Raw genomic sequence first — 15,730 nt, forward strand, 5'->3', positions numbered from 1 at the left:
AATCCTGTGCGACCACCGTGTTCTGTGCCACATCCACTCTTTACATCAGGTGCACTCATGAGTATTACATCTTTGAAGCCAAAAATCAGATCGATCCATAACTCAAGTGGGCCACACCACGAAATACAGGAAATAAAGATGGCTGCCTCAAAAATCTTTTTAGTTTAGAAAATTTCAAACTTTCAAATCAGTCTCAAAATGCAATGATTAAGAAGACGGTCCATATTGCAAAAAGTCAAATAAATAATCAAAGTGCTATGGTACTCCAGCTAAGAATTTCATCATTAGATGTCCCCCATCCATATTAGATCAAAGAAAATGAGCGGTTGTAGTCTGGTATGGCAAACTATCCAAGGGATAGGATCTTCCAATCTGAAAATATTGTTTTGGGCCGCATTTGTAAGGAGGACAGCATTCACGTCCACATACATTAGGGCCCAACATTGGTCAGTTGGTCTGGTTTTTTAGCCATGGTCCATCTACCGATATGGCCCACCAAATGAGTGGTCCAAATCACTTTGGATTATCTCTCTCTCTTAAAAGCTTAAAACACACAAGTCAATCTCTCTCTCTCTCTCTCTCTCTCTCTCTCTCTCTCTGAAAATGTAGCTTCATCACACCATAAAACCACTCCCAGCTTTGTGTTGCAGCCATTTAATCTTGAGAAATGAAAAGAATAGACCTCTTTTGTGCATCCCCGGCCTCTACAGCAATATGTAGTGCTATGGATGAAAAGTCCACGGTCCGACAGAGCAGCAGAGCCATTGATCGCCAGTTGTCCCATCTAATTGATGGTCAGAGAAGGAAACCCCACAACCCATCTTCAGGATCACCCTCAATTCCAAAATCCAACCATCAAAAGGGTAGGAAATTAAGCTCTTCCAAACAAACTGATCTAAGTAGCCCACTTGGTTCATCTAGATATCTCTTGGGAGATGCATCCTTCTTCGGTGTATCATTGGATCAAGACCGACTTCCTGCATTGGCTCCGATTAATCTAACGGCTTCTCGATTGGTCAGCGAATCAGACATTTTCAGGCCATCAGATGATAAGGTCTCTCTAAAACCCTCTTATAATCTTTGTTTTTTCTTATATTCTGTTAGTGGGAAGTTGGTTCTCTCTCTCTCTCTCTCTCTCTCTCTCTCTCTCTCTCTCATTGTGGCTCCTTGTGCCTAACCATGTGGTGATCTAGACCGTCCGACTATTTGGGTCCACCATGGATGAATGGATTATCAGATGAATGGTCTGGATCATCATGGAGAAAGGCACACGTGGTGCTACTTATGTTTATGGTCTAGATTTTGAGATGATTACTTTCACAGGTTGTAGAATTGAAGGTATCTTTGCACTGCAAGGGTTGTGAAGGAAAAGTGAGGAAGCACATCTCCAGAATGGAAGGTAATGGGAAGGAATATCATGAAACATACGTGTGAGTGTGGTACATGTGTGAAAGATCTTGTTCGTTCATGACGCAGGCACCACAGTGAAATTGCCCTCATCCAAATATCAGGCTGCTCCGCTCATCCGTTTGCCGCATGTGTACACTGACTATGTACATTGGTCAATCTATCTCGACCGTCCATTATTACTGTAGAAATGGGACCAAACGGATGAGTGTACTTGCCTGATTCTCCATCCTGGGATCTTCAGTAGTTCCCACCTAATTAACGGCCGTGATCTCACACACTTGCATCATGCTCATGGAGGTGGCTCAAGGGTCATCTAAGAGTAATGAATTGAACTCAACACCAAGCTTTTAACGGGCTGGGCATCTTTAAACAAAATCAAAGCCCAGTCATTTATCGGGCCTGAAATCAAGCCCCATCCATCCCTAGGCCCTCATGTCCCAAGCCGGGCCCATGATATCCATAAATGAGCTTTGATATGGTTGGTCGAGACATCAATGGGAAAATCCAGCAAACCTATGGGTAAACCTGTCCTGGCCCATTTATCTATAGGTCATGATTTTCAGTCCTACGGCCACCTTCCAACATACCGGATTTGCTTTCCAAGCCCAACCCATGTCTGATCAAGCCCAATAGACCATTTGGACGGCTGGTCCATTGCAAATGGGCCCTTTGGGTTGTATATCAAACCTGGTTTTACGAGTCGGATGTGACTCGTCCGAACTGACTCGGACTTGGAGTTACTTGGTCCTCTTTGAGGTCAAGTCATTCCCGACTCGGTGACTCACGACTCTACTCAGGACCGAATGACTGGATCGGAGCTGAGTCTTTTAAGTTTTAACCATGGTTGCGTCGACATGGATATTATTTTATACTTTTTGAGAATTTTACTATGAATAAAAATGCAAAATATTGTGATTTATTTTTATCATGATATTAACAGCCAAACGCTAAACTTAAGAAATTTTCTTAGGAAATTTTACAAAATAGTACCTCATTAATATGAGATGTATATACTGATACATTTTTTGATTAAGGTTTCATTAAGCTACCTCATTAATTAAGTTGTCATAACTCTTTAGTTTTCACTAATGTCCATCAGTTTAAGGAATAATATTTTTTTTTCTAAAATGATAAAAATGACCCTAATAAATTAGGTTGTTGAATAAGAATTAATAAGTACCTAGATGTAAATATTATTAATGATTTGCTCTTTGAAAAAATTAAGAAAGGAAAAAAACAAAAAAAAAAAAAACAAAAAACATTCTAGACGGTGATTGCATGGTAATAAGAATGCTGCTACCAGTAAGTGCGATGTGAGACTCATCATGATGTATCCACACTGTCCACCTAATTTTTCTGATTATTTTAAGGTATGATAAAAAATGAGGTAGATTTAAATCTTAGGTGGACCACACCATAGGAAACGGTGGTGATTAAACGGACATGAATGAAGGGAAAAAACAAATATCTGCTTGATAGAAAACATTTGTAGTACGTGAGAAAATTTTAATGGTGGGCATTCATCATCACTTTTTCCAACGGTGTGGTCCAGCTGAGATTTGGACCTGCCTTATTTTTGGGCTCATGCCCTAAAATGATTTGGCAAATTGGATGGACGGCATGGATCAAACACAAACATCATAGTGGGGCCATAGTGCACTACATGCAACCCTCCTAGAGGTTAAAAGGCTCTACGTTGGTGGGCATTTTTATGATTTTTGAAAATAATTATATTTTAAATTAACGAACATTAGAAGGAACTAACGAAGGTAACCGTCTGACAATAATATGATTAACGAGGTAAGTTAATAAAAATTTAATTAAGAAGATACCAACATGTAAATATCATATTAGTAAGGTACTATTTTGTAAACTTTACCTTTTCATATTCCTAATCTTAGCCTTTGATTAGTGTACTTGGCTCACATGGCGTATGTTAGTTCATTAACTACTCCCTTTGTATGGTTTTGCTATTTTGAGCAGGGGTGACATCTTTCAGTGTAGATTTCTCAGCCAAGAAAGTGACGGTGATCGGTGATCTGACCCCTTTGGAAGTCCTAGCCAGTATTTCTAAAGTGAAGAATGCAGAGTTCTGGCCATCATCATCATCTTAGTCATCTTCATCTTTACCGTCCATTTTCCGACCATCGAAATAAAATGGCCCACAGACCCAATTGATGGTGTCCTGGGGCCCCGGAGTTGGAACAAAAGAGGACCATCATTTTGGATATCCAAATCCTAGATCTGATGGCCCACATGGTTGGTAGACCATACCCCAAAGTCCTCCAAGATAAGAATATCCTAGCGTCTATGGATTTTTTGTCTTTTTTTTTTTGGTGGGGTTGAATGTGGACCTTTTTGCTTGTTTCTTAAACCTTAATTTTTAAGGCTCATAATTAAAGGGTTAGCATTGTTCCATTGAAGAGATCTTCGGGGAAAGACCATCCACAATGATATCCATCATAGGAACGGTCCAGATCATTAAGTCATGTGCCCACTTGTACGGAATAAACACGTGGGCCCACTTCATGGATTGAAAAGATCAGATTGTGTAATCTGGAATGGAATCTGGGTCGCCAAAATGAGAAAACAAATGGGGTTTTGGATGCTAATTGTCAGTTGGGGTGAAAATCTGTCCAGCCATCGTATCAAATCAATTTCGATGGTTTATGATGGGTTTATGACCGTTCAAAGGAATAATTCGATTGGCCCCACCTCAATGTGCTTCTAGAGCTGTCTAGTGCCGACTCGGATTGGGTGGTGTAGCGCACAGCATCCATTGTCAGTTTTTCGTGCTACTGGAAAATCTTCGTGGCCCACCACAACGTATCTGTTTTATATGCACAGTCCATCCATTTTTTTCAGCTCATTTTAGAGCATGAGCCCAAAAATAAGGTAGATCCTAATTTCGGGTAAACAGCGCTGCATGGAACAGTGGTGATTAAACGCCCAACATTAAAAACTTCATGGGATACGGAAGTTTTTGGATCACGATGATACGTATGTTTTCCTTTCATCCAGGTCTGATCTCCGTGACCTAATCAATGGGTTGATGGAGAATGAATGTTAAAGCAAGCTGTTAGATGTTCAATCACGGCAGTTTATTATTGCGTGGTCTATTGTGCGTAGCGTGGAAGTAATTATAGAAAACACAATAATTTTATACGGAAAAGAATCATAATATCAAGCAACAAACAATCCATTATCAATAGGGAATTACAAGAGATTGACAGCTAATAAATTTAAAACTCTCATTTTTATGAATGAATTTTCCTTCTCAAAACTCTAGTTCTCTCCAACATAACATTAGAATACCCTAATCTTGCATATAACATGATTTATATATTTTGATTTTGAAATTAAAAACAAAACTGTGCACTTACACAAAAGTTATGCGCATTGTAAATTGAACCTTCAATCAATCAATGCTACATGTTTAATTTGATCGAACATGCACAAAAGTGTCCAAAGACCTAATTTGGTTTTTCTTAATTATCTTGATCGATCAAACCCTAATGTACAATCAATCAAACATCTCCAAAACTGTTTAGAGGGTAAACTAATTTGTTCAGGATTTCCTCGATCAATGGATCAGAACGTTACCATTGGAGCCAAATCTACCCAATTATTAATTGGGCCCACATATGGACCCACATGTAACAAAATTAGATCAGGTACGTTGGAATTAGCATACATAACCGTTGAGGACACGTCTATTAATTGTTATGGTCTTCGTACTCAGCTCCAGTGGCCTCGGAGCACTACAGGTTATAGTGCTCTTAGTTGCATCGGTCCATTTGGAACATTCAATCAATCAATCTGAACTATCTGTTAAATCCAAAATACATTGCATGGATTACTATACAAACGTCACGCTGATCGAATGATCTAATCCATCCTTAACATGTCCTTGTTTTCTGTGGCCATCTTTTTACGGGCTATGGAAGGAATGACTATAATTGACTAAAAAATTCAGATTCTTTAGAATTGTATGCAATCCGTGATGGGACCTAACAAATAGATGGATCAGATTTTCAATCGGACCTACTTTTGTGTAAACAATATTGACCGTACATATGAATGGCCGCTGATCAATGGTTAATAGTTTTTGGATCAGTGTAACGTTTGTCTAGTACTCAAAGGAACATGGATTGGACCTAATGAATAACCTGGATCAATGAATTGGCCTGTCTAAGTGGACCGATGCAATTAGTTGCATCAATGAATTGCACTGTCTAAGATGTGTGGCTCACGTGATGTATGAAGGCCATCCAATCGGTCCATCAGATGCGACACCTCATACTGTAACCAAATGCTAAAAATCACTAAGATCCAACACTCAGTTGGGCCACAACACGGAACAATGTGAGAGAGGACACACACACCCTTGATTTTCACGTGGGCCTGCCTGAATTGAAAACCAGCCTACGTTTTGGCATTACCTTCATCCATGCCAGATGACAGGTCAAAACGGGAAACGGATTGGCTACTTCCCCTGCCACCAGCCAATGGCTAGTGGTCGGTGCGCTGTGGGCCCCAAAATGATGTGTGTGTTTCATCCATGCCGTCCATCTATTTTTCCAGATCATTTTATGTTATGAGACCAAAAATGAGGTATATCCCAATCTCAAATAAACCACGTTACAGGAAACAGTGTTGAATAAGCATTGACCATTAAAAACCTCTCGGGGGCCATAAAAGTTTTGGATGAAGCTGATCTTTGTTTTTTACCTTCATCTGGGCCTGTATGACCTAATCAAGAGATTGGATGTCAAATAAACAGTACATGGGCCTTAGGAGGATTTTAATGGTGGATATCCAATCACTATTGTTTTCCTTTCGTGTGTTCCACCTGAAATATATATCCCTCTAATTTTTGAGATCAATAACTAAAATTATTTGTAAAAATGGATGAACGGAATGGATGAAACACATACATCATGGTGGGGGCCCACAGAGCACCGACCACCAGCCACCGGGCTGGAGGCAGGGGGAGTAGCAGTAGCCAATCCGTTTCCGTCAAAACGGCCAGGATTCCTTATACGCAATATGGTGGGCCCTCCATGCAAATCATGTGTGGGCCCCATCGAGTCACTCTCCAGCAAGGAGTTTAGTAGTATCGTGCAACAGATTGAAAACATTCTCCATACAAAATTGTTTTTTGCTGACCAGATTCAGGGCCACTCATCAGGTGGGCCAGAGTAAGACCAGTAGTCATTTGTGTGCATATTCCACATATGAGAAAAGATTTTGATGTTTTCTTCTTCTTTTCAAATAACTAATCAGAAGATCAGCAAGCTAGGCCTAGTTGGTGAGGGCCCAGTTTTTGAACGGCCCAGATTTGAAACTTTGTCTGATTGAACACCTTGATTTAAGGATCTAATAGTGCGAAAGAGGGACCACATAATGTAATGGGTTCTCGGTTTGGACTCGTGGGGCCCACAGTGCAATGAATTAAACATGTAATATGTGGCCCACATGATGGATGTACCGTAGGCCCCATCCAGTTCAACACCACGTACGAGTCAATCTGAGGCCATCAGGGGTCACCAGTGGATCCAAACGATAGTTTCAATCAGGCATTCTTAACCATCCATGGATTAGAAAACGGATTGCTTATAAATATGAGGAAGTTCTAGGTGTTTATCAGGCAATCCTAACCGTCCACTGTGAATAACACATGATAAACTAAAACTCTTCCAGGCAAGAAAATCCTAATAAACCAAGGTCCATCAAGGGAAAGGACACACTAGATGGACGGTCTTAATCATCCACCCCCACTTGCCATCTGTCAACTATCTGTCAATATCGTTTCCTGATCCAGTAGGCCACAGGTAAACATCTTCTCATTGCAATGTTAACAAGAGGTTTAGGTCTCCAACCAAACACACTACTAACAAACATTGACTTGGTCAGTCAACAACTCCAATGTAGTTTTCCAACCTCAATTGCCTTCTCGTCTGTGTATATAAAACCACAAGAAGTTCCTGACGGTCCATCACTGTCCCAAACAAAAGAAAAACTCTCAAACCACTCTCACATGGAGAAGTACACATCCATCTTTTGTACACTCAAGGCTAGCATCTTCCTACTGCTGTTAGCCATTGCCATCACATGTTCCAGCTCAGCTCGGATTCTGGATGAGGATCTGCCACCGGAGGCCCCAGTCACCACACCCGATTTGTCGAATCCGGTTGTGCCACCTGTCACTGATACCACAGCTCCACCGGTTGTTGCTACAGTGGCCCCCACACAACCAAATGTTAGTGGGACTACTACTACTACTAGTACTGCAAATGTAGCCAATGGTGAGCCCCACCACCCATTGACCTTCTTCATGCACGACGTGCTAGGTGGGTCACACCCCTCAGCTCGACTCGTGACGGGGATCATCGCAACCTCATCTGTCAACAGTCAACTCCCCTTCGCCAAAAACAACGGCGGTGTCCTCCCAATCAATGGTGGCGTACCACTCCTCAACGGCAATAATGGCATTATCAACAATAACAACAACATTCCATTCCTGACTGGCCTCGGCGGCCAGACGACGACGTCCATCAATGGTAACAACGTTAACAGTGGCAACACCCTTCCGTTTGTAATGGCGGGCCAGCTCCCGGTGGGGTCCACCCTTCAGAAGCTTATGTTCGGGACCATAACGGTGATCGACGATGAGCTGACCGAAGGACACGAGCTGGGGTCGGCCATGATCGGTAAGGCGCAAGGGTTCTATGTAGCCAGCTCAGAAGATGGCACCAGCCAGACCGTGGCGTTCACCGCCTTGTTTGACGATGACCATTACACCGATAGCCTTAGCTTCTTCGGGGTCCACCGCATCGTGTCAGCCGAATCACAAGTGGCCATTGTGGGTGGAACAGGGAAGTATGCAAATGCTAAGGGATATGCTGCAATCCAGACACTTCATCCGGTGGACCAGCATACAACTGATGGTGTGGAGACTCTCCTGCAGTTCACAGTCTATCTTTCTTACTAGTTGGATATCAAGGTGGTTTGGTCATGTATCTATAGGAACTTTGGCTTATAGCCTTCTTTCAAGTATTTTATGATTTGGGTGTAAGGAAATCTTCCAATGCAGATGTTTGCATTTTGACTTGTGGCAACCAACATAACTACAATAGATGGGACCTCAAATTGGACAACTTAACATGAATGAGACATTACAAAAATCATAATAATATATATACAAGGGTATTAAATTTAGGGGTGGCAATGGACCATATTTGGGCCAGGACTGACACTTAAAAGACCCATTGCTCAAACCTGGGTGGGCCTAGCATGGCGGACCCAAGCTTGATCCGAAAAACTGGTCGAGCCCGGACCAACCCGACCTGGCAATGAAAATTGATAAAATTCCTAATTACCGCTTGAATATTGATCTTAATCTGTTTGTGGATTTAGTGGACGACACATGCACAGTGTAAATATTGTAGAGGAATGAAACCAATGGTCTAGATCAAAGATGGATGTGTTACAAGTACGATGAAAGATACATAACATTGTGGCCCCGGACACAAACGTACGGTTGACATCCAATATCTATTGTTCCCTGCAGGTGTGGCTTATTAGGGACTCGTTTACTGAGAAGTTATCCACGGCCATTAGAGCACCATAAGTTATAGTCCTCCTATTTGTATGTGAAGATTTGGACAGGCCATGCTATCTCTCCGAGCTGTCCGCTAGTCCAATGCAGATTCCATCCTAACATGCAATCCATATGTAAGCTGGCCTTTGCTTTTACAACCGTCCATTTTTCATGCCATGGATGGATGGTTAGGATTGTCTGACTTACTTTTATGTAAATGATCTTGACCATCCATGATGCAGGGAAGAGCATAAAACAATAAGATAAAGATTACCGTCTTTCTCAAGTGATTAAAACCTTGAATCTATGAAGATAGTTCTCAAGTTAATAAGAAAATAAGAGAGAAAATTTAGATATTTTACTGAATAATATGTATATGATTTTTTTTTATTACACCACTAATAAAGATAACCCAAGCCGTAATTCAAAATTACCCATACTAACAAAATTCTTCAAAAATCTAAATTCTTAATTTGTTTAAATAACAAAATTCCTTTAAAGCTTAATTTGGCAAAAATGAAAACATCTAGATAAATCTTATTAGAGCATTCCTAACATTATTAGGAGCAATTTGCAAAAAAGACAAAAAATTTAAGAACTCTAAAAATAACAAGATATAATAAAAATAATAATTACTAAAAATAATAATTTTTTAAATCGCAATTTTGAACAAAAAAAATGTACATTTTCTTGCAAAATGAAGGTGTGTAGCTTGCTATGCAGGTCAGTTGACCGGGGAATGACAATTTTTACATATTTGGAATGAATTTCTTCAAAGCATGCATGCTTGGACCCAGTTACGTGGGACTAGGTACAATTCTAACACATTACTGGCACTTTCATTTAGGCATCTTTTAATCCAAATGTGCTAAGAATGCATTTGTGTCACATGATGTGTAAAGTGATGTGACTCACATTCTACGTCAATCAATTTTATAATATGTTGATATGATGAGTAGAGTTGCCTGATTGGTGTGAAGTTTGGATGGTGGCCAGTGAAATGTGTACTGGACCTGATGAACAGACCAGATGCATCAATCACACCAAGTCCTACAACGCAATTAGGAGAACTGCAACTTATAGTGCTTTGAGGGAACTGGATTCAACTCTAAATAGGTTAGTGGCTTATGTTTGTGTTTGTCTATGCTTGAATTTGTTTGAAGCTACTCTTATTTGATAGCCATTGATTACAGTGATATCATCCCACCTTTTTCTTTTTCTTTTTTTTTATATGTTAGCTTGTTAGTACACAACACTGTCAGTTCACACTTCACTGTTAGCCACCCCATCAGGGAATCGAAACCAAGACCTCAATGTTGAAACTAGGTATCTTTCACTTGGTCTACCACTTGAGTTATGGATCAGCATGTGGTGAAATCATCCAACCTCGCTAGGATCTAGAGTTGTGATTTTCCAATCCAATGTCTCAACAGTCCATAATGCACATACCTTTGATTGCTCATCACTATTGAAAATTAACTCTAGCAAATGATCATCAGGATCGGAAATGAATTCTCAATATTTACAATACTAGAAAAGGTCATATCAATTTTCTAACTCCTGATGTGGAAGATGGTTTATATCCCCGGACTTGAGGACATGCAAGGGTCATGATCTTGATTAGTTATCTTTGACTCTACAAGGTATATGCAGGGACTAATAAAGTGGAAGTTGATTATTACTTATATAAAGACTCGTTGATTTTTGCACAAGCCAACAAGGAATCCACTAATTTGCCCAGGAACATATTTATGCTTTTAACTTTGATAAATTAGGAACTCGACAAGAGATTTTTTTCACTAGGACCTGCACTAATGTTTTAATGGATTTTTCAAATGCTTTTAACTTTTGAAAATTTAGTTTTAACCATTAAAACAACTTTAATCACACTTGATGATAGCTTGATGGCCCAGATTTGATGATCCACTTCTAATTAACATGGGATATGATCATTAATGAATACTTCATGATAGTGGATGGATTGAATAATTAGTATATGCATTGATGAGGGGGATTGACAAGCTTACTCTATAGTGAGTTACATTGAAGTCCCTAAAGTGACGGAGCACCATATTGGATGCATCTCTCAAACCTTTGGACATGGGTCATCTTTCATTGATCCAAACCATTTATACCATGGGCCCACTTTGGATGGGAAATAACCAAGGAAAAATTTATTTATTTTTACACAAGTAGTACAATCCTTTGATCATTTGACTCCTTTAACATTGAGCTTTTGGCCTTTTGTAATAGATAGTATCTTTAGCCCAATGTTTTTATTTTAAACTATTCTATTCAATGGAACCTTATCATATAAAATAATCTGCATCAATGAAGAGAATCCAGTTTAATAACTAAGTCCAACCTATTTTATTGTAATGATAGTTTAAAAACTCAAAAGCTTAACTTGATTCTACTAGTTTATTGGGTCAAAGTCTATCTTGTCTTTACCACGAGTTATTTTCATTTATTAATAATAATCATAGTTTTGTTGATATATGTGAGTTTTTCAATTTTCATTCTCTCATATAATTTGACGTGACATTGTAGAGCGGCTTTTGCTATAGCTCAAGCAGCTTTTTAAAACTCACTTCAAATATGAAAATTTTAGTATTTAATGATGTTCTCATTATTCTTAATAAGATGGCTTAGTAATAGATCACTTGATAAATTTGATAGTTAATAACTATATTTAGATAAGCATTACAGAATAAGAAGGATAGCAGCTAAGTTTTGCACAACTAGGTGTAAGTGTTCTTAATTCTTAGAAAGATATCAATTGACACCCTGGATTTGGAGGTAAATGGGTGTATTTCAAATTTAAGTAACTACTTTTTGTGTTTGACAACCAGATTTGAAGGTGGATGGAGTGAGAGGCATTTCAAATGTATCTTTTTGGTGCATTTTGAAAACTCAACCAAATATTGTGTTTTTCTTGTAATTCAAATAAAATGTCTTTTTTAACTCATTTTAAAAGCAGAGAGTGGAACATATGACAGGAGTCGCTAGGCTACTAGTTCACTATACAAGTGCCACAACAATAATACCCTAAAACAATTCAATTATCGACTACAGTACTAAAATCATATCAATATAATGATCCAAATCATCCAAATATTGGACATTTAAATAAATAATTATAAAATATAAGTGAGTTGCTTGTTTATAATTCTTATGTCTATGGCTCACCCAAGTCTTGAAATTTCCTCTTTTTCTTGATTGGTTTGACAAGGTATATATTTCAATAGGCTTATTACACACATACTAATTTGAGATATGAAAGCTGATTTAGTTAATCAAATTCAAGTCTTATAAACACATTAATAATTTCAATGTATTCCAAATACAATCTTTCAAACAGTAGATTTATATTCTAGGTCATTTCATCCAATACAATTGAGGATTCGTAGTCACTTTGATTCCAATGTAATATTGGCCTGAATTCAATGCATTCTAAAACCAAGCTCCCAAATGGACCATATGGCATGCCTGACCCTCAACTCAGGTGAGCCAGGCTGATGCACCTCCCAACTCAGGCGAGATGTAACTCTACTCGAGACCAAACCAGTCGACCTGTTTTAAAATTAGAGAAAATCTAAATGTTTGACATTCTTTCATCTCAAACTCCTCAAAACACGTGCAAGATCCAAACCGACCATCAGCTAGGACCAATCTTGGATGAGCCATGTCCCAAAACTTGCACCATCTGGACAAATCTAATCTTTCTATTTGTTAATATCATCTGATTGGTATGAAATTTGGAGTATGTTCCATCCAGGGTAGACCCTACCTAATCATCGGTTCAGATCGCTTACACGGATCATTTACACTTTTGCCGCATGTTCTGTTTCCCGAGTCAGTATTCGAGTCTCATCCATTTTAGCCGTCCATTTTTCTACTTTCCAAAGAAAAAGAATGTGGGTCGTTGAAGTGGTAGTGATTGGATACTCTAGCAGAGCATAACGCTTGATATGCATAGATCCATAGCTGTACACGTGGCATGTATTAACAAATAAAAACGACCTAACTATGGGGACGCCGATTTCCTGCAAAAGCCTTTTGCAGGAAGTTCCTGCCCAAGGATGCTGGGTGGGGCTCACAAAGATGTTTGTGAGAAATCCACACCGTCCATCCGTTTTGAGTAAAAATTTTAGGAAATTAGACAAAAAATGAAGTCGATCCAAAGCTAAGGTGGATCACACGAGAGGAGAATTTGGGAAAAGAAATTCCTACCGTTGAAACCTTCATGGATCCACCTTGATGTTTATATGCCATCCAAACCGTTATAAGGTCATTACCACTGGGATGAAGTGAAAATACCAAAAAAAAAAATTTAAAAATTAAAAAAATTTACTGACACAAATATTTTAAGGATCCAAGAATGTTTCAACGATTCACACTGAATCCCCACTATTTCCTCTCATGTGACGCAATTAAGTTTTGAATACGCATTATTTTTGGTCGAATGCTCTAAAATGATCTATCAAATAGGATGAACGGGATGGATTTCTCACAAACATTTCGATGGACCCCACCGCATTCTCTTCTACTGTCGTTTACTCGGGCGCCGTTGTTTCGCCTGCCACTGGTGAGAGACTCGGATTCGGTAGTGACCCCTACGGTACCGAGCCGGTACAGGTTGGTGAAAAAGCTCCGTAGGCCCATATGAAGTATGCCTTTTATCCACACCGTCCATCCATTTTTTTCAGATCATCTTATCCCGTGGTCCCAAAAATGAGACAGATCCAAATATCAGGCAGACCACACCATAGGAAAGAGTGGTGATTGAACTTTCACCATTAAAAACCTTGGGGCCACAAAAGTTCCTGATCAAGGTGATATTTGTATTTTTGCTTCATCTAGGTCTGTGTGACGTGGGCCTGTTGTTTCCTGAGGTGTAATTCACTAGAGAATTGGATCTAATGGACTTTGTGGAGAAGACATACATCATAGTGGGCCACAAATCTTTTCCAGCACCCACTAGTACCGAGCTCAGTACTGGAGGGGTCACTACTGAAGTCGAGTCCACTGGTGGTGGTGGTCCTTTAAATCCTGGACAAATCTGTTTCACGCTATAACCAGTGGGCCCATCGTTAATCCAAACTATTGGTCTTTTGTATCCCACTGGGGATAGACCATGGCTAAAAAAGGGGTCTGGCTCATTGGAACATCCTGGCCATGAATATTAGAACTCTTTTTTTTATCAGCCATTAATTGTGGACCATTACCGTATTTTTTACCGGATTGGCTGGTGTACCCTGATTTCAGGTTCCTATTCACGCTGCACCAATGGAGGCCCAAGGACCAACTCTAGTGGATATGTTTAATACAATGAGCATATTGTAGCCGCTCTGTCAATCACAGCTGGCACAGATGTAGCTCAATCCAAACCCTCTATGTTCTGGGCTTATGGATTGACCATGAGGCTCCCCGGATGGTCACCATCAAATGTACAGCTAAAATAGAAAGGTAAACTACTCAAATTTAAAATTTAATCAATCAACAGTTAGAATTCTCCAATTAATCTATCAAACCATAGTAGCAGTTCGATCAGATTTGAAACATTAAAACATTCATCCACTTGAAAACATACTCGATAACAAATCATGAAAAGATAAACCAAATCAAATTATCCAAAGTAATTCATTTAAATTATCCAAAGTAATTCATTCTGACATCCCAAATGCAATTAATGTCGAGTTTATTGTCTGTCGTAAACATAAGAGCCGTCTGCAAGTTCCCACATTATGAAAGCTTTGCTGCTGATGAATAGTTGACCTATACAATCTTTAGTGTGAACTTCCAAGTAGATGGCGTCAAACACCCTGCTATTTATCAGACATGTCGTAAAAGACAATTTCTCTAGATTAGAAGTCTTTTTTATGTCAAGACCAAAAACCATAAAATCCATACTTAAACTACGAAGTGTGGATATCTCCAGATCTGACTCATCTGTCACGGTGACCATCACATTGCTAAGTATAAGACTCTCTAACACTGGCCAAGCAACAATCACCTTTTGCAAATCTAATGCCGAAACGTCGAGAGTCATTAAACACAGTATGCAGACGTTCAAATACATTCATAGGTGTCACGTTTGGGGTATGAAAGGCCAGAGTCAATGATTCCAACCTATTGGAGTTGCATTCCCGTAAGATGTCGATATACGTATTCGAAACACCGTACATCAGATAACATAGCGTCTCTCTAGTATGTGAGAGCCATGATGTCACTGAATCTGGATGGAATCCAGTGTGATCAGGATGCATCATAATAGACAAGGTCTCTAACCCTGTAGTTTGATGCACGACCCCGTAGTTTGATGCACGAGGTGATTTATGTGTATTTCTAGTTGATGAGAAGGAAGCAAATTGTAACCTTCCCAGTTGAAGAAAAGGAAGTGAAGGGAAGCGATGGTAGGGAGGGCATGTAGCAATGCCCGACAATTAACGTACACACTAACCACATCATATGCATCTTGCAATCGGTTTAGTATTGATTGAATTATTTCCATTTGAAGATCCTCAATACCTGAAAAGACATTGAACCAATGTAAAGCAATCAACGGTCAGGAAATAAATCGTATGCTGTGTAAATAGAAGCCGAATCAGTTTAATATCAAAATAAACCTTCTAAACTTAACAATAAAATTTTACCATCAAATTATATTTCCATGCAATCCAAACATATCAACTTCAAAAGAAGAAGAATGGGGGA

General features: G+C 39.3%; 2 protein-coding genes across 2 annotated transcripts; both read left to right on the forward strand.

Annotated features, from left to right (window-relative positions):
* The first annotated feature begins 568 nt into the window (after positions 1–568).
* LOC131243573 (protein SODIUM POTASSIUM ROOT DEFECTIVE 2-like) lies at positions 569–4,003 on the forward strand. The gene is made up of 3 exons (XM_058243031.1): positions 569–1,054; positions 1,324–1,399; positions 3,394–4,003. The coding sequence occupies exons 1-3, from the start codon at positions 668–670 to the stop codon at positions 3,522–3,524; spliced, it is 594 nt and encodes a 197-aa protein (XP_058099014.1). The 5' UTR covers positions 569–667; the 3' UTR covers positions 3,525–4,003.
* Positions 4,004–7,390: 3,387 nt separating this feature from the next.
* LOC131244621 (dirigent protein 9-like) lies at positions 7,391–8,493 on the forward strand. The gene has a single exon (XM_058244128.1). It carries the CDS (start codon positions 7,451–7,453, stop codon positions 8,402–8,404), a length of 954 nt encoding a protein of 317 aa, XP_058100111.1. The 5' UTR covers positions 7,391–7,450; the 3' UTR covers positions 8,405–8,493.
* Positions 8,494–15,730: the final 7,237 nt, after the last annotated feature.

Source organism: Magnolia sinica, chromosome 4 (genome assembly GCF_029962835.1).
Source record: "Magnolia sinica isolate HGM2019 chromosome 4, MsV1, whole genome shotgun sequence".
Lineage (NCBI taxonomy): Eukaryota > Viridiplantae > Streptophyta > Magnoliopsida > Magnoliales > Magnoliaceae > Magnolia > Magnolia sinica.